This window comes from Aotus nancymaae, unplaced genomic scaffold (genome assembly GCF_030222135.1).
Source record: "Aotus nancymaae isolate 86718 unplaced genomic scaffold, 86718_ANA_hifiasm-v0.15.2.pri h1tg000036l, whole genome shotgun sequence".
Taxonomy (NCBI): Eukaryota; Metazoa; Chordata; class Mammalia; order Primates; family Aotidae; genus Aotus; species Aotus nancymaae.
This window is the reverse complement of record NW_026988450.1, coordinates 18,938,073-18,962,938: the sequence shown is the minus strand read 5'-3', so window position 1 is coordinate 18,962,938 and position 24,866 is coordinate 18,938,073. Positions and strand designations below refer to the sequence as shown.

Sequence of the window (24,866 nt, the reverse complement as noted above, 5' to 3'; positions counted from 1 at the left end):
CCCCTCCCTCACCATGACACATCTTGACTCTCCTCCTATCATACCTTGACCTTTGGATCCTTCCAAACTTGATTCAGATAAGTCCTCTATCAAGTTGTCCCTAAACCCCTTTGGAGATTCTTCTATGCCTCCTCAGCTCTCTTAAAGTACTTTGTACAAGACTTTGAAACTATAATTTCCAAAACTGTCTCCACTACTAAAATGTAAGCTTGAAGCCTAGGTCCATGTGTTAGTCATCTTTGCATTCCCGCATGCATTCAATGAATGTGGGAATGAATGAACAAGTAATTGCCACATTATCCATCTCTACTTTCTCTCATGCATAGTTATTCTCTAACTCCTTAGTCTATTTGTCAGAAAGACTTCTTGGGTACATTCCTGACTGACTCACTAAAAAAGTCCTTTGCTATTTTTTTTTCTTGGCTGACTGCAGATTGCTATTAGCAGTCACAGAGCATAAATATCTGTCCTCTGTTCCCCCAGCAGCTGGGCTCTTTTCCTTGGAAAGGCTCCAGCTAGTGTTTTCATATGAACTGAGATCTGTGGACCAATGTCTGGATTGCCTAAAGATACTCATCCCACCACTGCCTCACATCACAGGGAGCTGCCAAAAGCAGCAAAAGCATTAGGCCCAGAGAACACTCGAAATCCTGCCACTCTGGGAACAGTGCCTTACAAAGTAGGTTTTGTTGAACAATTGCATGAAATAAAAAACTGCTGGTCTTTAGCTTTTGGGTTTTTCTTTATTCGTTTACCTGCTTACTTAGCTATCAATTTATTTTCAAGCATCGCAGTTAAAGCCAAAGACCCCAACAAACAAGTCAAATCTACAAACAGCCAAACCCATGTATATTATCCAAAAGGCTCACATTTTAAAAAGCAGAAGGCTTGTTTAAGTGAAGAAAGCCAGAGTTGGGGGAGGTCTCAGAAAAGAGGAATTCGGATGAAATGGAACCAGAGGTAGTCCTCATCAAGCAAACCATAACCAAGTTATATGCTAATCTTTGTGCCAAGTCCTAGACAGTACAAGAGCAAAGTGGCTCTGCCTTCAGGAAACTCAAGGTCCAGAGGAGACAGATGAAAACAGATCATAGCAGATAAGTGTGTTCAGAAAAAAGTATAGAATCACAAAGTGAGGGGATGCAAATCCAGCCCAGAAGAGGACAGCAACCGAGACATAATCTTGGAGGAAGTGGTGTTTGAGCTGAAGCTAAAGAGAAGAGTAAATGTGGCTTGCTGAAGAGGGAAGCAGAGGAAGGGGCAGATGGTGAGACTTCAGGGCATGGGGACAGCATAGCAAAAGCATGGAAAGGAGGAAGCTTGAGTGACTGTGGTGCATAAAGAAAGTCATGAGCAATGATACTGGAGACTCGACAAAGGGCCAGGTCATGAAGCACTTTCTCTGAGGTTCTAAGGAGCCACTGAATACCTGAAATAAGTGAATGTCAGGCTTTCACTTTAGAGTCACTATACTTAGTGAAGGCTGACTGGCAGAATGAAGAAGCAAATCAGTAGTGTGTATTCCTTGCTTCTCCTGGGCACTAATCTAGCCTACTTTTCCCAGCTCCCCTGTAGTCAGCTATAGCACGTGGGCAGATAATGTATGCCACTTCCATGCTATGCATTAGAAACCTCCCACCTGATGTTCTACAGGTTCTTTCTGCTTCTGCAGCAACCTTGAAAGTCATGTGTTGAAGATGGTAGAATGACAGGATGGAAGGAGTCTGCATCCTGGAACATCCCATGAGACTATTCTCTGAGTGAGAAAATATTTACATTGTATCAAGCCGTGGAAATTTTGGTCATGAAACTCTCCTAAAGTTATGGCAGTCCAGCCAACCATAAGCTCAATAAGGGCAGAGGCTGTCATCTTTTTTTTTTTTTTCTGACACAGGGCAGGAATGGAATATCTTAAATGGATAAAGCAATAATCTGATCAGAGATGTGAGAGGGCGAACTAGAAGATATAAATAGGAGTAGAGAAATAAACTAGACTCAAAACATATCTTAGAGGGAAAATGGGCAAGATTTATAACTAATCAATTATGAACAGAAGGAAGAGAGAGGAATCTAGAAGGGTTCCAGTTTGGAAGAAGAAGTAAGCTATGGTACCACCACTTAACACACAGCATGCAGCTGAAAGGTCACATTTGAAGAGGGAGGTTTGATCCACTTAGATATATTGACTTTAACATGGCAGTGCGATAGCCAAGTGGAGATACACTTTCAGCATGTTGTAAAAACATATAAAAGGTGTGGATGGAAATACACTCATTTGAGTTAGCTGCGTAGGGGTGAGAAATGATGAGAGTGAATGAGGCTGGATGGAGAGAACACTTAAAAGAACAAAGGCAAAGGATGAATCATGAACCATAGGAACAGCATTAAAAGTGGCAGGGAAGAAAGAGAAACTCCTGAATTAGACCTACAGGAAGTGATGCAGAGGGCATCCCAAGAGAATGAAGTGAGGACAAGCTCCCAGAAAGGAGGCAAACAGAGAGCCTGAAGAATGACAGAGTAATCAACAGGGTTACAACTACCAGGGAAATTCTGTAACATGAGAACTGGAAAACTGCTCATTCCATTTGGCAATTTGGAAATCACCTGGTGACCAGTGTAAGATAAGTTTCAGAAGAAGCACAGGTGTGATTACATAATTGCTTTGAGGAGCAGAAGGAAGATGAGCAAGTAGAAACAGTGAGCCCTAACTGATACAGGAGTTAAACAGAAATCATTTAGGCAGATAGTGAAGGTAAGAAAGCTCTCAGTAAGGTTTTCCTTTTAATGAAAAGCAGTCTCAAAATCATTTTCTTTTCTAGCAGAGAGCAGACTGTAAAATCAAGCTGCAGATGTAGACAGGCAAGCTGGAAGCTTGCATGGGTGAATGCCAGCAGTTGTGCCAATAGGAGAAGGCTATCTGGGACTAAGCATATTCAAAATGGTGGCTCCATTTTCCCTTTTCCTTTCCAACCATATGTGCAGTAGGGAGCAGATAACATGGCTCCAGCCAATTGGAAAGTTTATTTGCATAATAAGATTAGGGTGGGTAGCCAGCTTCCCAGCATGTTATAAATGTAAATATGTATGTATTTACATAAGTATGTAAATATCACACCTCGTCCAACCAATATTTGGGCCCTATGTAAATCAGATACCCCTCCTCAAGCCTGCTTATAAAATCTGGCGCACTCCGAGGTGGACCCGAAGTCTCATCTGGGCATCCCTCTCTCTTGCAAGAGAAATAACTGTTCTCCCTTGTCTTTCTTTTGCCTATTAAACCTTCACCCCGAAACCCACTTCCTGTTGTGTGTCTGTGTCCTCAGTTCCCTTTGCGTGCGACAATGAACCTCGGGTATTTACCCCAGATAACGACACTTCATAACTACTCTTTGAAACATCGGATGAAGGAGGAAGAAGGAAAACCAATGATGTCTGGAGTTAAACTCAAAAGAAGAGATTTTGTGGAGATTTTTTGTTAACGTTAGTCAGAACAGCAATGTCCAGTATGGTAGCCACTTGTCCTGTGGCTACTGACCAGTTAAAATGTGGCCAGTTCTGAAACGAGAGGTGCTGTGAATTAAAATTTACACTAGAGTTTGAAGATTTGGAATGAGAAAAAAAAAATCTCAACAAATTTTTATATGGAATACAATGAAACCTAACAATTAGGTATACTGGGTTAAATACAATATTTTATTCCAACTGTTTTCACATGTTTCTTTTTGCCTTTTTTAAATGTGACTGTTTGAAAATATAAAATCATACACCTGGCAAACATTACAGGTTTACTGGAAAATGCTTAGTTGGAGCATGCTATAGGTAAATAAATAGTAACAGCAATAATAATATCTATGGCAGGCAGAATTTTTTTTTTTTTTTTTTTTTGAGACGGAGTTTTGCTCTTGTTACCCAGGCTGGAGTGCAATGGTGCGATCTTGGCTCACCACAACCTCCACCTCCTGGGTTCAGGCAATTCTCCTGCCTCAGCCTCCTGAGTAGCTGGGATTACAGGCACGTGCCACCATGCCCAGCTAATTTTTATATTTTTAGTAGAGACGGGGTTTCACCATGTTGACCAGTATGGTCTCGATCTCTTGACCTCGTGATCCACCCGCCTCAGCCTCCCAAAGTGCTGGGATTACAGGCGTGAGCCACCGCGCCAGGCAGCAGGCAGAATTTTAAGATGGCCTCGAGATCCACTTTTGTGGCATCTTTTCCCCTTTGAGTCTCTGAGTGAGTCTCCTGAGCATGAAGGGCTATCACAACCTTGAATATAATGCTAACCAGTAGACTCTGAGTAAATCAGAACTGGGATTAATCTATATGGCTCTGACCTAATCAGGTGTGCCCTTTAAAGGAAGATAAAGAATCAGACAGCTACCCCATCATGGCCTCAAAGAAGCAGTAAATGACTGTTGAGATGGGGGCAAACACTTGAAGGAAGAGGTAAGAGTCCAAGCTCCTGGGAAGAAAAAGGTAATGTTTGAACAAAGTATAGAAATGCTACAAAGTGAGGGATGAAGGCACCAAAAACCCACTGTGCTTACTTCATCATAACTGTGTGGCAATACAAGCTGCTGTGAGTCATTCTAATGTGTTTGCCTTTACAAGAGAGCAATATCATGAAGATTGTCACAATTTATGACTGACTTTAAGATAAAATGTTACATTGAAAGATTTGAAAAAAAGCCACGAAAAGAGCATGGTACAGTTGTTACTGAAACCGAAATCATGTTTGCAAACTGAAGAGACTATCTAGCCTTCCCTGGTGTTAAATTTGAGTCGTGTGTGTGTGTGTGTGTGTTTATTTAAGTCTCTAAAAGTTGACAGTAGATGAGCTGAAATAACTATCATTTTGAGAGATGTAAATGATTATTTGCTGTCAATCTCAACTAAAAATACTTCTAAAATGTGTAGGATTTTTTCATACTGCACAGTTAAAGTGAATTCTCGTCAGTGACTACATTAAAATTAGATCACTACAAACTTTCAATTTTTTGCATCAATGGTTATGCCACTGGAGGGAAAGGTCCACAATATCAAGACATGGAGTATTCCTTATGACCACACCTGGAGGAAAATCCCATCCCCTATGTCTGCCTAGTAATTAAAAGAATGGGCAATAAAGTTACTATCAAGTTTGAAAAAGAGTTAACAAGCTGAAACTATTATAAGAGTCAAATAAAAATAAATTACATCCTGGTTCAAGATGGAGGAAGTAGGACTGCCACTAATATAGCTAAACTCTGGGCAACTAGACTGATAAACAAAAGCAATCAGTAAAGCTGCATTTGGATTCATGTATACTGACCAGGGCTGGCATGTGGATAACTTGGTAGCAAACATGTTATGCCTTGTTCAATATTAAAGCTCAGATCCAGAAAATCATAGAAACTCAAGTCATTCCAAGGAAGTATCATTTTGCTCAGAAAAATAGTCAAAAAAAGAACAGTTCTTCCCTACATAATCAACCATCCTCTGAACTCACATAAATCCCACCAGAATACCCTAAAAATATAGAGTCCCTTAAAACAATTAAGTGAAGCCAAAAGCAACCCTCTACTATACCTATAGGAGTTGACTATGACACTTCATTCTGGTCTCACTGTGGAGTCACCTGATAGCTTTTCTGGCCCTGATTTTATCCCAAGAGTAATGTCCTATATCTGTATCTCTTCTACTCTGATGACCAAGGATGGTCTTTATTGTTTTTCCAGGCTGGCCTGCAAGTATTAAACATGGCCCCCACTAGCTTCTGATCATAGGACTCAGTTGCGGGGCTTCACCTGTGTTATGATCTGAGTGTTGGTGTTCTTCCAAAATTCATAAGCTAAACTCTAATCTGCAACGTAATGGTGTTAGGAGGTGGAGCCTGGGAGATGATTAGGACTTGAGGGCTCCTTTTTCATGATTGAGATCACTGCCCTTTTAAAAAGAGGCCTCTGAGAGCTGCCTTGTCCCTTCCACCATGTGAGAACACAGCTAGGCTGTACGATCTATGGAACCAAGAAACAGATCCTCATCAGATACCAAAGGTACCAGCACCTGGATTTTAGACTGCCCACCCTCCAGAACTATAAGAAACAAATTTCTATTGTTGATAAGTCACCCAGGCTACAGTATTTTGCCACAGCAGCCCCAGTGGGGTAAGACAACCTGGAAGCCAACAGTCAGGTTTTCTGGGTCCACAGGAGCTCTGAAACTTCTGCTACAAATGTGGGCAACTACATAATTGAAATGCAATCAAATCCCTATATTAAAAATTTAGGGGAACAGAGCAAATACTGTCTTACAAGTTAACAACAGTATAACAAGCATTTGAAACACAGGTGTCACATCTTAAAGGACAAAGATGATAAATTGTGTATTTGAAAGTCTTTATAATGGTCAGGCACATTCTTCAATCATCCTTCTTTTAGTTCATGTTGTTACGTATATTTAGAGGCTATAAAGAGCCCCGAAGCTCTGCCCCAAAGGATAAGATTCATAAATATGAATATGTGTCTTTGCCATATGAAGAGGATCAGGCTCTTTTCACAAACATAATATAGTAATAAGCTGAAAACTTACTTTACTATTATTTTCTACAACAGGAAATTTAAATAAACATGGAGGTTTCTTGAATCCCATACACAGGGTTTTTATTAATGGCAAGACATAAGATCCTGTGATAAGGCAGCTTAACTTCTGAAAAGGGTTCACTGCACAAAAACTGGAAGAAAGCTCTAATGAGCTATGAATGAAGAGGTATGAAAAAACTAAAGCTGTACACACACACAAACATATATAAAATACCAAATGTAAAAATGTATAATTATAATTAGTATATATATATATAAACTTCTTTCAAAATATACCATGACAATGTTTACCTTAGATAAAAATCATGAAATTAGTAAAACTCTGCTACTAAAATAAACATTTTACTTGGATTAAATTGTAGAGATCCTAAAATATAATCCATTAGAATTTGCTAGTGTTCTAACTACTTTCCACTGAAAAATCGTTAGTATTCAATGGCAACAAAAGAAAATTTTGGTGAGGCCATGGCATTAATGTGCTTCTAAAGGTGCCTAATTTTTAAAATTAAGAAAAACTTAAGGGAACCAAAGAAATGCAGGAATACTTTTAACTCACCACTAAAACCATAAAGTATATATGTATGGCTGCATATATAAATGCATTAATTAAATCAAAATAATCATTTAATTGACTATTCTTATGACAACAGTTATTTAAAATGTTTTACTTGAAAGGTATCATTTTTAAACTTTCACATCTACCAGAAGAAAGAGGCACAATCATGTCTTTCTGCTTTGGAGATGAGCGAACCAAGGCTCATGGAGGTTATATGATTTATCTGAGATTATTTATGTCATAGATGGCAGAGCAAAACCATAACCTAGGCCATCAGATTACAGAGATGCTTCTTTCCTTTAAAAAAAAAAAAAAAAACACTAGGCATTGTGCTAGGCTCTGAAAAGATTCTAAGAAGAATTTGGTCTAGTTACCATCCTTAAGAAGTTTAGAGACATCAAAAACTCACACAGGCAATGAGTATGTTTATTAATTAGAAAGATGCAAAAAAGTATGTTTCCAAAGAAAAGAATGAAGAAGCTACCGTTAGGTGCACATTTAATCTGGATAACAGAAACCATGTGGAAATGTTGGAGCCAAACAGCTTTGAGGGGTTCTACAGCTCTTTCTACTCCATGTGATCAGTCTACCCAAGAATCTGTATAATATGCAAAATCAAGTTCCTTTCCAATCTCCTGCCCTTAGAACTTCTCAGCGTCTTGCAGAATTAGAATGAGGATGTCGGAAATGGGTTACTGGCACGAGTAATGAATGCTTCTGCTTTAATATTGGTTAGGAGTTTCAATTATAATCAAGTAAATGAACTTACTTCGAGAGAGATTCTCAAGGGCTTTCCCCAGCTTCTTGCTCTCTTGAAGGATGTGATTCAATTCATCAAAATCACGGCTTTGTGGTTTAGTCCTCCAGTTCCACTTTGGATGCTCTACTGACCTTGGCACTATGTTTAAAAAAAATGGTAATTTCATAAGCATGCTATGTAATGACACAAACTATTCATCATTATGTGAAAGATTGTACCAAGATCAATGTATAGAATAAAAAATGTTTATCTTGCAGATGATTTTCTTGTGAGAAAACAGAGGGGAAGATATGAAGCCAGGTTTAAAGAAAATATTTGAACAGAAAAGGTAAAGGGAAGTGTGGTGGAGTTTATAGAAAAAAGAAAATTCAGGTATTGACTTGAAACTAATCATTTCTATAACACAGGGAGAAACACACAAGTAAAGTGTATTTTGTATTATGTCAGCAGTTTAAAAAAAAACACTAACTCCCTTAACAGCAACTAGTAATTATTTAGTAAATATTTTTAGGGCATTCATAGAAGGCTAAATATATGTATTTATCCTCATGTCCCCCCAAATTCCCACTAAAATGACATTACAGTGAAGGGATTTTTTTTCTTCAAAGAATTAGTTGAACTAATAGAGAAGACATTATTAGGCGAGACATAGCAATATATTTTGAGAGAAGATGCTAAATGGATGGATGAGTGGTAACTGGATTTTGCAAGGCAAAGAAAACTGATACCTAAGTCTCTGAACAGAGGGATTCCATGAAAATCAACACATCACACTATTTAAATTTGGAGCTTCTATCCAGGAGAACAATGTCAATGTAATAATAAAAGAAGAACTTAATTGCTTTTCAGTTTTAAAGGGCCCATTAAATGTCCAGCACAAGTCAAGGCATATTTTCAAAAAAATGTTTTAATAGTGGCAATAAAGAAAATATTGTAAAACTTTTCAGGGGCAAAAATAGCAAATCAACTTGATACAAGACTTCTCAATGGCAACACTTTGCCTAAGAAGACAGAGAAGCAATTCCTTCCAAATTCCCACTATAGAGTACTTCTTAGAACTATATACACAACTGAGGAACCAATGAGGATACTTTGAAGAACTGAAAAACTTATCTTGGAAAAGGATCCTTTTTCAGAAAGCTCCTAGTACAGGTTTTCTACCAAAATGAGCAAGTAAATAAAAAAATGGTTAAGACTTGGATTTCAGGAATCAGGTGACCTCCACCCCCCGCAATAAGAAAAAGGAACAGGGAATTCTCAAGAAGGTAGTAAAACATATTCTCAAAGGGCAGCTGAGAGAAAGTCTAGAAACCAAGGAGTCAAGCATGGAACAAGAGGACAGAGGGCTTCAGAAGAGAAGTCTCTAAAATTTTTAAAATAAAGAATAACTATAAAATAGAAGTTAAGATTACTTGTCATGTCTGATCATACTGAGGTTTAATTCTTTGGGCAGGGTTTGGCAAAGCATTAGTGATGGGTACATAGTAAACAAAACAAACAGAAAAGCAAGAGAACTATCAATTCTAGAAAAAAAAATAGTTGGACATTGTATGGCTTAACCGTGAACAATGTTAATTTATTAATCATAATAATACCAACATAGAGCACATATTTAATCAACATTTGAAATAACTGCATTACTATACAACCAGGATGAGATGGGGGTTAGAGGTTGGGCCACAAGGTATGAAAGAGAACAAGAGATAATGCCTCAGATTTAAAAAGTAAGAGAACCTTTTGTTTTGATTGTGTAGATTTAGGAACCAGAAACAACATCTAAAAGAAGTGAAAGTGATTGCAGGTTAGGAGCCGAGTTGAGCAGAAAAACGGACACTACTACCTCATAGTATTACTTAAACTTTTTTGAACCATGTGCCATTAAGTTTTGATAAAAATAAAATAAATTTTTAAAAAAATATTTATATGGTAAGGACATAGGAAGTAATTGCCAACTAATGAAATATATCATTCTGTTGCCTTTATATAAAGTAACCTGACAATATCTATTATGATAAAAAGTGCACTGACCCTGTGACCCAGCAATCTTATGTCTGGTAAACTCATCACAAATAAATAAAAGCACCTGTATTCATGTACATATGTACAAAGTTATTTATTTTCACAGAAAGTACAAGACTTCATCTATTTCAGCAAATAGTTTGTGGCTGCAAAATCCTGTTAATAATCTAACTGTCCTTCAGTGAAGGAATGGTTGAATAAATTATCTCATATTCACACTGTATACAATTATTTTAAAAGGTAAGTTAAATCTAAGTATTTTACCATAAAGATACTTCCACAGTACATTTTATTTTTTATTTGTATTTGTACAAATATATAAGGTATACATGAAATTTTGTTACATGTATGCAACACATAGTGATCAAGTCACTGTATGGCTTAACTGTAAACAATGTTAATTAATCATAATATCAACATAGAGTACATATTTAACCAACACTTAGAGTGTGCATCCACTGAGAGTACACTTGTGTTAACTATAGTCATCCTACTCTTCCATCAAACACTGAATTTATTCCTTCTATCTTACCGTACGCTTATACTACCCTTTAGCCCACTTCTCTCATTTTCCCCCACCCCCAATCACCCTTCCCAGTCTCTGTTATCTTTCAATCTCTCACCTCCAGGTAACCAGCTTTATTAGCCCCCACATATAAGTGATGGCATGCAATATTTGTCTTTTTGTGCCTGGCTTATTTCACTTACGATAATAACTTCCAGTTTCACCACGCTGCTGAGAATGACATGATTTCATTCTTGTTTTTAATGACCAAATAGTATTTCACTGTGTATACATACTACATTTTCTTTATCCATTTATCCACTGATGGACACTTAGGTTGATTTCACATTTTTTCTATTTTGAATAGTGCTGCAATAGACCTGTGAGTGCAGGTATCTTTTCGATGTATTGTTTACTTTTCTTTTGGGTAGATATCCAGTAATGGGATTGCTGGATTGAATGGTGGTTTTACTATAAGGTTTTTTGAGAACTCTTCATACTGTTCTCCATAGTTACTATACTAGTTTACCTTTCCACTAACAGTGTATAAGAGTTCCTTTTTCAGCCAGGCTCAGTGACTCATGCCTGTAGTCCCAGCACTTTGGGAAGCAGAAGCAGGCAGATCACAAGGTCAAGAGTTTGAGACCAGCCTGGCCAACATGGTAAAACCCCGTCTCTGCTAAAAAACAAACGAACAAACAAAAAACAAACTACAAAAATTAGCTGGGCATGGTAGCAGGTGCCTGTAGTCCCAGCTGCACAGGAGGCTGAGGCAGGAGAACTGCTTGAATCTGGAAGGCAGAGGTTGCAGTGAGCTGAGACTGTGCCACTGCACTCCAGCCTGGGTGACAGAATGAGACTCCATGTCAAAAAATAAAAATAAAAAGAGTACCCTGAGTCCCCTTTTCTCTGCATCCTTGCCAACATCTCTTATTTTTCCTTTTAATAACAGCCAGACATTTTAAAATAATTAAAACACATTGCTTAAGAATATGTACGGTTTAAGGCCATTTTTATACAGCAAACCAACCCATCCATATCCTATCTGTTAATATGTACAAAGAAAAGAACATACAAAGATGCATACTATTTCTAGGGTAGTAGCATTTGAGAGAGACAAGTGAAGGAGACTATTTCTCTTTCTACAGGTCTGTATATTTTAAATTGTCAGAATAAATAAATATTATTTCTGTAATTTAAATAAACCTAGAAATTAAAAATTAAAAATGAATGCAGCTGCCTCATCTGAGCTTCTTGATTTAAGGGACCCTGGGACAGGGATATAAGCTAAAATTAACACACCAGTGTGCTAGTAGCGGAGAGTAGACACAGTGACCATAATCAATCTAGAAAACACTTCCAGGCCCGTGACTGCTACCTCACTGGCCATTCCCCAGGTGAAGCCTATGGAGAAATCTAGGTTCAAGAGAGAGAAGTTCAGATGATGGAGTGGAGAAAACAATATTTGCATCAGATTCTTCAAAACTTTGACACTTTTGTTAATCTTTGAATAATTTCTCTAATCTGCAATCTGTATCACTGCACTACCTCATTATCTGTTAATCACTATACGCTATCAAGGTCTCTCTTTATTTTTTCTTTCTAATTTACAAAATAAGAACGCAGGTTTTTTTTAAGTCCTAGTCAATATCCCCAGATACCTACCAGACACAGCCCAGCCTCCCATCACCCCAGCTGAGCCCAGCACCTGACGACCTACCCACCGACTGCACCACATGGGCATGTCAGGTGGGGCCAGCAGAAGAACCAGCCAGTCTACGTACAGAATCATAAGAAAGCAAAAATTGTTGCTGTTTTCAGCCACTAAGTTTTGGGAAAATTATATTCTGTACAATAGAGAACTAATTAATATAATACCCAAGAACTTTTCCTTGGCAACTTTTGAGAGGAACTAAGACCAATTTCTTTTTATGTTTTTGTAGCTTGTGACAATATGAGACATACAATAGCTTATCTTGTATAACTTATCATGGGAACCTACTTATCTTGTATAACTTATCATGGAAACCAAATCTAGGACAACCAAAGCCATGGTATAATCAGGATCCAATCAGTAGGATGGGTGATTTAAAAAGCTGTTTTGATAAGTAATGAAAAGAAATTTGGGAAGTCATTAACCTGGTATACCGTCTTTGGATGAGAACATCTCTAAAATTTTCTGATAGATTGAAAACCTTATTTAAGTCATACTACATCTTAAAAGTAAAGGGCTACTGTTTAAAAATGTTTTTAAAAATATCCACAGGGAAAATGAGAAACAGAACAGTGTCAACTACGTAATAACACCTATAGAAGAATACGACAGAATCTGAGATTAGAGAGAGTCTTTGGGGTCACAGAGGCAGAGCTCGCTCTAGTGCAGGAGGCCACCCACAGCACCTTGCAGATGGCTTTTCCTCAGTCTTTCCTGATGACACTACGTTACAAAGCTGCCTATTGTATATTAATGAGGGCTAATTTTTGAACAATTCTTTATTGTAATCATCAAATTCTGACTCAGTATGACCTCCACTAATAGTGTCGATGAATGTAAAATTAAATTTACCATTTCCTCCACATAACATTTGAGATACTGTTTATATATTTCTTTTGAACCAAAATAACTTTCAACCCTGTTTTCTAAAATGTAATAAATGCTAATGTTCTTATCTGAAAGTACTCCTCAGGTACTCTACTTTCATTTTAAATATGCCAGGAAATATACCCAGTACTATAGTTTGTGACATACTGAAAATTGATTATAATGAGATAATTACTACATCTCCTACCTTCTGTATTTCCGTATCATGATTTTTCAGCCACTGTTCTTCTGTCTTCATTTTTTTCTATTCATGTAGTTTGTACTTTCTATACATATATGTATGTATATACTTTCTTTTTTCCCTAAAATTATGATAGTCTACAAATATCCAGCTATTTTTCTTTGTATATTCTGTGCTAAATGCATTTTAAAAAAAAACAGAAATGCTCCCTTAAATGCAAAAGCATACATAAAACAACTGAGAGTTGATATTAATTTTTGGTTTTAACCTAAACCAACATATTTACCTCAATTTTCTCATCTGGAGTACACATTTGAAATGGTTATAAAGGGTCAGCATTCACTATCATGCACGGAAAATTGATAGACAATATCTTTCTTGTCATTTCTGCCAAAATTCTACTCATCATCTGCAACCATTCCACACAATAGGTAACTAGTGGAAATATTAATTTTACAAGGCAAAACCTTTATCAAACACTACTTATCTTACCTAGGACACACAACTATTGAAGATTGATAATATCATGTCACCTTGCAGATCTTTGTCCCTATGCCAGCTTGAATTGCTTAAGTGCTATTTTTTGGTTATTTGAAAATGCACAATTTCTAAACTGATAACACATAAAGGCCAGAATATATTTTAGTATAAATCCATCATTACATTATCCTCATTTGTTCATTCAAGCACTTATGCATTCACTCACATAGCATAAATTATGTGTTTAGCACTATTCTAGATACATGGAGATTAAGGTAACAAAATACTCTGCACTGAAGAGATTACACTCTATCAAGCTCGCAATCTATTGAAGAGGCTAAGAAGTTGCTTTTTTCTTCAGAAAGTTCATCTGATTAATATATAGTAGCTATTTTCAGTAAATTTTAGACAGAAATATGTTTTAAAAAATGAATTGATAACTATTTTTTCTACCCACAGAAGTTAATGACTATTAAAATATTTATGTCTTTTTCCTTTTTTCTTTAAAACATATGAAAAATAGTCAGAAAACTTTTTGGTTTTATTCTACAAATATTTATGCCAGGCAGTATTTTAGTTAAGAAAATATCTTTCTATTCCTAAAGAGTTTTAATTTCATTATATTTACAATAAGAAATAGATGTAAATTTGCATTGAATAGCAGTTATTGATTGAGATGTCAAGACTTTTCTCACTTGATCAACATATATGATGTGCTGACATATGATGGTAATACTAAAAGAAGAGAAAGAATAACAAAGGAATAATCATCAAAGGATATTCCATGCAAATATTAATCAAAAGAGAACTGGGGGGCTGCACTAATATTAAGCAAAATAGATTTTAAGACAAAAATCCTTTTAGTAGGCAAAGAAGGGCATTATATATTGATAAAAAGGAGAATCCATCAAGATATAATAATTATAAACATATAAACACCTAGCTGCAGAGCCTTAAAATATAGAAGCAAAAACTGACACAATTTAAAGATAATTAGAGGGCCATATAACAATAGTAGGGGACTTTAAAATCCTCACTTTCGATACTGGAACAACTAGACAAAAGACACGAGGGACTTGAACAACACCATAAGCCGGTAAGACCTAACAGATGCATACAGAACATTCTGCCTAACAAGAAAACACATTATTCTCAAGTGTGCATGGAACATTCTCTAGGAGAGATCTTATGTTAGGCAACAAAATAAGTCAAAAATTTTAAAGGATTGAAATCATACAAAGTATATTCTCTGACAACAAAAGAATAAAACTAAAAGTCAAAGGAAAGAGAAAAATGGGAAATCAACAAATATGAGAAAATTAAACAACATGCTCATTTATAATGAATGAGACAAAGAATAAATCACAAGATGAATTAGAAAATACTTAGTAACAAAAAAATTATAAAGACAACATACTAAACCTTGTAGTATGCAGTGGAAGCAGTGCTGATAGAAATTTACAGCAGTAAATTTCCCCAGTAATAAAGAAGAAAGATGTCAAATCAATAACCTAACTTTACACCTTAAGGAAGTAGAAAAAGAAGAGCCTACTAAACCCAAGCTAGCAGAAGGATGAAAACAGTAAAGGTTAAAGCAGAAATCAATGAAATAGACAGAAAAAAATAGAGAAAATCAGCAAAAGCAAAGGTTAGTTTATTAGAAAGATTTAAAAGTTAACAAATCCTTAGCCAGATTGATTGAAAAAGAAAATTCAAATTATTAAAATTAGAAATAAAAGTGAGATATTACTACAAATGTTAAGAAAATTAAAAAGTATTATAAGAAAATACTATAAACAATTGTATGCCAGCAAACTGGATGACTTGGAAATTTTCTAGAAACACACAAACTACCAATACCGACTCAAGAAGAAATAACTCAAGAGGAAATCAGAATAGACTCATAATAAGTAAAGACTTTGACTCAGTAATGAAATCTCCCAAAAAAGACAAGACCAGGATAAAATGGCTCCACTGGTAAATTCAACCAAGCATTGAAAGAAGAATTAACACCAAGTTTTATCGATTCCTCCAAAAAAATTGAAGAAGTAGGAACACATTATGATTTATTCTAAGAGGCCAGCATTGCCCCAGTAACAAAAAACATCACAAGAAAAGAAAATTACAGACCAACATCTTTTATAAATGTAGATGCAAAATCCTCCATAAAAGAGTAACAAATTAAATCCAGTAGCATTTATAGATCATGACCAAGTATTTGTCCTAGAAATTCAAGGATTATTTAAGAAAATTATGAAATGTAACACTTCACATTAACAGAATAAGAAAAACTGTATGATTATCTCAATTGATGGAGAAAAAGCATTGGAAAAAATGACACATTTTCATGATAAAAATATCCAACAAACTAGGAATAGAACTTTCTCAACATGATAAAAGACATTTTGGAAAAACTCACAGCTAACACCATACGCTATGATACAAGACCAAAAGCCTTTCCCTTAAGATGAATAATGAGAAAAGGATACCTTTCTACTTCCATGAGTTCTGCTCAACCTTGTATTGGAATTTCTAGCTGGAGCAATTAGGCAAGAAAAGAGAAATAAAAGGCAACCAAATTGGAAAGGAAGAAGTTAAACTATCTCTGTATCAGATAGCATAATTTGATCTTTAGAGAGTTCTAAAGAATTCACAATAAATGTTAGAACTAATGAACTAGTTCAGCAAAATACTGGGATATAAGATCAAAACACAAAAATCAGTTTTATTTCTACACTCTAGTGATGACAATCTTAAAAGGAAAATAAGAAACAATTCCATTTATAATGATATCTAAAGGAAAAAAATACTCTGGAATACATTTAACCAAGGACATGCTAGTCTTGTACACTGAAAACTACAAAATCTTGTTTAAAGAAATTAAAGAGGATCTAAATAAAAGAAGACATTTCATGTTCATGAATTGGAAACCTTGTTATGGTAACAATGCTCTCCAAAGTGATCCACAGATTCAATGTATTTCCTAAGAAAATCCAAATGGCCTTTATGTAGAAATATTTTAAACAACTAATTCTAAAATTCATATACAACTTCAGGGCGCTCAGAGTAGCCTAAACAATCCTGAGAGAGAAAAACAAAGTCAGAGGACTCATACTTCTCAATTTCAAAACTTATTACAAACTAAAATGATCAAAAGAGTGTGTGTGGTACTCACAAAAGGATAAACATGTAGCTTAATGGAATAGAATTGAGAGACTAAAAATAAACCATCATATTCATGGTCAACTGATTTTCAGTGGGGTGACAAGATCATTCAATGAGGAAAGAATAGTATTTTCAAAAAACTGGTACTGAGACAACTGAATATCCACATGGCAAAATATGGAGTTGAACAACCATCATCTACTATATACAAAAATTAACTCAAAATGGAACAACTACCCACATGTGAAAGTATAAACTATAACTCTTAGAAGAAAATATAGAGATAAGTCAGATAAGTCATTATAACCTTGGATTTGGCAAGAGTTTTTAGATATGACACCAAAACACAAGCAAAAAAAGGAAAATAGGTAAATTGAGCTTCATCAAAATTAAAAACTGATGTACATAACACTATTAATAAAATTAAAGTATAATTCCCCAAATGGAAAAAATTCATAAATCATATCTCTGATAAGGATCTAGTATCCAGTTTACAAAAGCTCTCATAATTCAAGAATAAAAAGAGTAACAACTCACTTAAAAAATGAGCTAAGGGTATGAATAGACATTTTTCCAAAGAAGATATTGAAATGGCCAAGAAGCACTTGAAAAGATGCCCAAAACTATTAGCCATTAGAAAAATGCAAATCAAGACAACAATGAGATACCAGTTTACATCCACTTGGATAGCTATAATATTTTTTAAAAAAGGAAAGGAAGAAAAGGAAAATAGGCTTTGCTAAAGATATTGTACATTGCTAGTAAGCATGTGAAATGGTGCAGCTTCTTTGAAAAACAGCTGGCAGCTCCTTGAAGTTACACAGAGAATTATCATATAACCCAGCAAATCAATTACATAGTAATATAAATTATTATATTACCTATATATTATCAATTATTATCCAAATAAACAAGGTAATAGAAATGCTTATATATGAATCTTCATAGCAATATGATTCAAGATAGCTAAAAGATAGAAACAAACAAAATACCCGTCAGCAGATAAACGGATAAACAAAATGTGGTTTAACCACACAATGGAATATTATTCTGACATGAGAAGGACTGTAGCAGTGAGTAGTGTACACACTACAATGTGGATAAACCACAAAAACATGCTAAGTAAAGTAAGTCAAAGACAAAAGGTCTTACATTGTGATTTCACTCACATGATGTACAGGAATACCTTATTCAACTGCACTTCACTTTATTATGCTTTGTAGACACTTTGTTCTTTTTTTTTTTCTAACAAGTCTATCAGCTCAATTTTTCTAACAGCATGTGATTGTTTTGTGCGTCTGTGTAATATTTTGGTAAGTATCACAAAATTTTAAATTTTTTCCATTATTATTGTATCTGTGATGGTGACCAGTGGTCAGTGATCTTTGATACTGCTCTCGTAATTGTTTTCAGGTGTTACAGCCAAACTCATGTAAGATGGTGAACTTAACCAATAAATGTGTGTGTTCTGTCTGCTCCACTGACCAGCCATTCCCTCTCCTCTCTCCTTCACCTTGAGCTTCCCTATTCCCTGAAACACAACAATTTTGAAATTTGGCCAATTTAAAACCCTACGATGGCCTCTAAGCATTCAAGTGAAAGGAAGAGTTGCATGTCTCTCACTTTAAATCAAAAGATATAAATGATTAAGCTTAGTGAGGAAGGCATGTTGAAAGACAGGTAGGCTGAAAGCTAGGCCTCTTGTGCCAAACATTTAGCCAAGTTGTAAGTGCAAATGTAAAGTTTTTGAAGAAAATTAGAAGTGCCATTCCAGTAAACACAGGAATGATAAGAAAGTGAAAGAGCCTTGTTGCTGCTATGGAGAAAGGCTGAATGGTCTGGATAGAAGATTAAATCAGCCACGATGTCCCCTTAAGCCAAGGCCTAATCCAAAGCAAGGTCCTAACTCCTCAATTCCATGAAGGCTGAGGAAGCTGCCGAAGAAAAGTTGAAAGCTAGCAGAGGTTGGTTCATGAGATTTAAGGAAATAAGCCTCTCCATAACATAAAAGTGCAAGATGAAGTAGCAAGTGCTGATGGAGAAGACACACCAAGTGATCCAGAAGATCTAGCTAAGATAATTGATGAAAGTGGCTACACTAAACAACAGAGTTTCAATGTAGACAAAACAGTTTCATGTTGGAAGCAGACGCCATTTAGGACTTTCATTGCTAGAGAGAAGTCAGAGCCTGGCTTCAAAGTTTCCAAGGAGCCGGGCGCGGTGGCTCAAGCCTGTAATCCCAGCACTTTGGGAGGCCGAGGCGGGTGGATCACGAGGTCAAGAGATCGAGACCATCCTGGTCAACATGGTGAAACCCCGTCTCTACTAATACAAAAAAAAATTAGCTGGGCATGGTGGCGCGTGCCTGTAATCCCAGCTACTCAGGAGGCTGAGGCAGGAGAATTGCCTGAACCCAGGAGGTGGAGGTTGCAGTGAGCCGAAATTGCGCCATTGCACTCCAGCCTGGGTAACAAGAGTGAAACTCCATCTCAAAAAAAAAAAACAAAGTTTCTAAGGAGAGGCTGACTCTCTTGTCAGGGCCTATCACAGCTGGTGACTTTAAGTTGAAGTCAATGCTTATTTACCATTCCAAAAATCCTGAGATCCTTAAGAATTGTGCTATTATCTACTCTGTCTGTGCTCTATAAATAAAATAACAAAGCCTGGATGGCAGCACATCTGTTTCCAGCATGGTTTACTTATCATTTTAAGCCCAATGTTGAGATTTACTGCTAAGAAGAAAAGGTTCCTTTCAAAATGTTACTGCTTAGGTGAAGGGGAGGAAGGCAGCAAATCACACTGCCACGTATGCACCTATGCAACAATCTTGCATGTTTTTCACATGTACCCCCAAACCTAAAATGCAATTAAAAAAAAGTTACTGCTTATTGACAGCGCACCCCAGAGTGCTGATGGCAATGTACAAGGAAATTAATATTTTCGTGTCTCTTAACACAATATATATTTTGCAGTACATGAATCAAGAAGTAATCTGGACTTTCAAGTCTTATTACTTAAGAAATATATATCAGAAGGGTATAGCTGCCATAGATAGTGATTCCTCTGATGGATCTGGGAGCAAAGTAACTTGAAAATTTTCGTTAAAAAGATTTACCGTTCTAGATGCCATTAAGAACATTCATGATTCATGGGGGAGATCAAAATATCTATATTAATAGGAGTTTGAGGCTGGGAGCGGTGGCTCATGCCTGTAATCACAGCACTTAGGGAGGCTGAGGTGGGTGGATCAGGAGATTGAGACCATCCTGGCTAAACCCCATCTCTACTAAAAATACAAAAAATTAGCCAGGCTTGGTGGCACATGCCTGTAGTCCCAGAAACTCAGGAGGTGGAGGCAGGAGAATCACTTGAACCCAGGAGGCGGAGGTTGCAATGAGCCTAGATCACGCCACTACACTCCAGCCTGGGCAACAGAGCTAGACTCCATTTCAACAACAACAACAACAACAACAACAACAGCAAAAAATAGGAGTTTGGAAGAAGTTAATTCCAACTTTCATGGATGACTCTGAAAGGTCCAACATTTCAGTGAAGGAAGTAGCTGAATGTACGGTAGAAATAGCAAGAGAACTAGAAATAGAAGTGGCACCTGAGGATGTGACTGAATTGCTGCAATCTCATGGTAAAACTTGAATGGTTGAGGAGTTCTTACGGATGAGCAGAAAAAAGTGGTTTCTTGAAACAGAATCTACTCAAGGTGAAGATGTCGTGAACATTGTTAAAATGTTTTATCAACTTAGTTGATAAAGCAGAGACAGGGTTTAAGAGAATTGACACCAATTTTGAAAGAAGTCTACTTTGTGTACAATGCTACCAAATAGCATCACATACTATGAATAACTTTTTCATGAAAAGAAGAGTCCATTGACTCCATTAGTCCATTGGCAAACTTCATTGTTGTCTCATTTTAGGAAGTTGTCACAGACACCTCAACCTTCAGTAGCTACCACCCTGATCAGTCTGCAGCCTACAACATCAAGGCAAGACTCTTCACCAGCAAGATGGTTATGACTAATAAAAATCTCAGATGATTGTTAGAATTTTTTGGCAATAAAATATCTTTATTTAAAATGTGTACATTGTTTTCTTATACATAATGCTGTTGCACACTAAATAGACTACAGTAGAGTATAAATATAACTTTTTTATGTGCTAGAAAACAAAAAAAAATTGTGTGACTGACATTGTGATATTCACTTTATTGCAGTGGCCTGGAACTGAACCCACAATATCTCTAAGTTATGCCAGTACCCAGAATAGATACATTCATAGAGACAAAAAGCAGGTTGCCAGGGGCTGGTGGGAGGTGGGAATATTGAGTCACTACTGAGATTTCCTTTTGGGATGATGAAAATATTTTCAAACTAGATAGGGACTAGGTAGCATAATATTGTGAATGTACTGAATGTCACTGAATTGTTCATTTTAGGATAGTTAATCTTATGTTAATTTTATGTAAAAAAAAAAGTCTTGGTGTGATTTGTTATAAGCCATAGTAACTGGAACATCTCTAAAAATTCTTTGCCTTTCTTCAGGTATGATTTAAGGCAGGGATCAAAGTTATGTATGTTTGTTTGTTTGTTTTTCCATGTGACTAACTTTGTTGAGCAGAGTGTTTATCAATGTCAATTAGGTCAATTAGTTGATAGCCCTGTTCAAATCTTCCATATTCTTACTAATTTTTCAGTCCATTTATTCTGTTTATGTCTTCCTTTAGTTCTGTAAATTTTTGTATCATGTATTGAGAACTTTTGTTATTGGGTACATAACCCTTTATTATTATGTCTTCTTCATTAAAAAACCTTTTATAATTATGATACAGTCTCTTTATCTCTGGTAATATCCTTTATCTTGAATTTTTATTTGGTTTGATACTACTTTAGCCATATAGGCTTCTTTTTGTTAGAGTTTCAAACTGTTTGTATCTGCATATTTAAAGTCTGTTTCCTACATTTTAACAAATCTATACTCTTTATTCAGTCTGACAATATTTGCTTTAATTGGAATGTTTAATACATTTACATTTATTATAATTGTGGGCACATCTGTATTTCAACTTACAATATTGGTGTCCAATTTCTACTTTTCCAATCCTTTCTTTGTTTCTCTGTTACTTTTCTCCTGCTTTTGTTTTGGGAAGATGAACAATTTTTTTCACATTCCATTCTAATGTATCTACTAATTTTTAATTTAAGAATGTTGTGCTAGTTTTTAGTGATGCTTTAGCGATGAAAAACACATCTTTAACTCATCATGATTTATGTACAAAGATATTTTATTACCTCAAAAATAATTTGCTTTAACAATATATTTCCAATGAATAACCCTAAATCTATTGTATTCTTATTATCATATATATTAATTCTACATATGCTATTTTTAAAAAAAACCATGCTATTTCATTATTATTTTTGCTTTAAAAAGCTTGGTAACAGTCTAGTGAAACTAGAGGTTGGGAGTAGATTATCTGAGTAAAAAGGAATATAATCAGACATCAGACTACCAGTAACACCCTGTAACAAGATAGCATCCTATGAAGAGCACAGGACCTCTACAATGAGCAGGCCTTTTGGCATCCAGAACTTATTCTATAATTTAGTAATCTCCTAAGGTTTTGAACTTATCACTGGAAGAGAGTGAGAGCAAAATGAGAGGTAGGATCCATGATGAAAAGGAAGACTGAGACTTTATTCATTTCATTTTTTATATTTTCCTTGATTCATTTTTACCATTTAGCATTTATTAATTGAAATAGGCACTGTGTTGGATATTACTGGATATACTGTTGTAAAAAAAGACATGCAAATTTTAAACTTGTATGTTTTTAAAAATGTTGGGACCTAATTTTATATACCAAACTGGTGAAGCAGGAAAGTTTGGTTACAATTATAATTTCTAAAGAACATTTGAAGTTGTTAACACTTCATATAATTTTCACATGAACTTGGTGTTGTTAATGCAATACTTTTTATGAGTACCACTATGTAAATGAAGCTACTCACAAAGTTAAATTTAGTTGCTTTCACAAATGACCCAGATGCAGATTCCAGTTAGCACATAGTGGTTTTTCAAACATTTTCAAACAAAGATAAATATTTTCTGCCTACTCCTTTCTCTTTGAAACTAAAATCAAATATCTCACCCTGTAACAAGCACAGGGAATTGATGTATAAGAAGAACAGCTTGCAAGCTCTCTTTTCTTCCAAGAATAGCTGTGATTTGCTAGAGGCTCCAGAGATTTTTGACATGTTTATACATATGTGGGGGTAGCAGAGCACTGGAGAATCCCAGTAGCTACCAAAGCAGTGGGACATTGAGAGAGAAGCGATATTTAGGTGGTATAGCTTGGATATTTGTCCTCTCCAAATCACATGGTAAATTTGAGCACCGATATTGGAGGTGGGGCCTGGTGGAAGGTGTTTGGGTCATGGGAGGGCAATCTCTCATGAATGGCTTGGTGGCGAACTCGTGGTAAGGAGTAATTTCCCACTCTATTAGTTCTTACAAAATCTGATTGTTAAAAAGAGCCTGGCACCCCCCTCCCATCTCTCTTGCTCCTTCCTCTCACTATATGATGCCTGCTCCCCTTCACCTTCTGCCATGAGTGGAAGCTTCCTGCAATTTTCACAAGAAGCAGATGCTAGTGCTGTACTTCTTGTACAGCCTGCAGAACCGTAAGCCAAATAAATCTCTTTTCCTTATAAAATTCCTAGCCTAAGTCATTCCTTTATAGTAACATAAAAACAAAGACATTAAAATAGTAGGGAAGAGAATAAATATATATTGATTCTCAATTGAATTGAATGATCAATTCAATTCAACCAATATTGTTACTTTGAAATTCTCTTTAGAAGGTAGTCAATGTCCTGCCCATTCCACAATTAAAGGGTCTTTCCAAGAGTTCATCCCTCTTGACTTTTTTTCTTTTTACAAGAATTTCATGTTTTTACATAGAAATTAATGAGTAGGACTTCAGGAAAATCCCAGATGAAATATTTTAAAAAACTTATTAAATGTTTTGAATAGAAATCTTATTTGCTTCTACTCTAAGAAATTTAATTTGCTTTTATGTACTTCATTATAAATAAGTAAGTACTGCTTTCAATACGATGTAATTCTACAATTGACTATAAGAGGCAAGAGACTGGCTCCATGCAGTTTATATTCTTCATGTAACATGACACTCATAAAGGTGTAAGTGAATTACACATGTTTGAGAATATTAGTGAGCGAGTAGATACACATAAATAAAGATCAATGTTAACGTGGAGTAAAAGTGAAATTCACTAGGATTAAAGGCCAGAAATATCAGATGAAAAGCTGGGCTTCAATTACTACCTTTTCATCATTTTCTTAACAACATAAACTTACACACGTTGACTAGCATTTGAATAACAAACTTCCTTACATGATTTGGAGTCTGGTGATGGTGGAGAAATATTAGACACAGCAAGGTCACTTTTTGATTTTTTAGGCTTCTTTGCATTTAATTGCCAAGGTTTATCATAGCTTCTGAAATCCCGTCTTGTTCCTTTGGATTCTGTTAAAACAAAATATACAAAAAAGCCCAATAAAGTGATTTTAAGACTGAGCAAAAACCAAATCCATGAAATCATTAAATATACTTGACAAAACATATAGGTCACCTCATATCAAAAATAATGTACACATGCAAAAGTACTTCTTGTCTAATTTCATTTGTAAATTAGAGTTTTAAATCTGATATGAATCAGCTTATATGTGCATATGATTAAGATTATATCATATGAAACTATGAAATTGACTGGGCATGGTGGCTCATGCCTGTAATTTCAGCACTTTGGGAGGCCAAAGTGTGTGGATCACCTGACATCAGGAGTTTCAGACCAGCCTGACCAATATGGTGAAACCCCATCTCCACTAAAAATACAAAAATTAGCCCGGTGTGGTGGGAGGTGCCTGTAATCATAGCTACTTGGGAGGCTGAGACAGGAGAATTGCTTGAACCGAGAAGTGG

At 35.8% G+C, this 24,866-nt stretch overlaps 1 protein-coding gene across 2 annotated transcripts in view; it reads right to left on the bottom strand.

Moving 5' to 3' along the window:
* Positions 1–24,866, bottom strand: part of CUNH8orf34 (chromosome unknown C8orf34 homolog) — a 443,306-nt gene that overhangs the window by 309,214 nt on the left and 109,226 nt on the right. For both annotated transcript variants that reach the window (XM_064384261.1, XM_064384262.1), the window contains exons 3-4: positions 24,279–24,410; positions 7,907–8,035 (exon numbers count right to left, since the gene is read on the bottom strand). In XM_064384261.1, the coding sequence (XP_064240331.1) occupies positions 7,907–8,035; positions 24,279–24,410 (261 nt within the window). The remainder of the gene's footprint in view (positions 1–7,906; positions 8,036–24,278; positions 24,411–24,866) is intronic.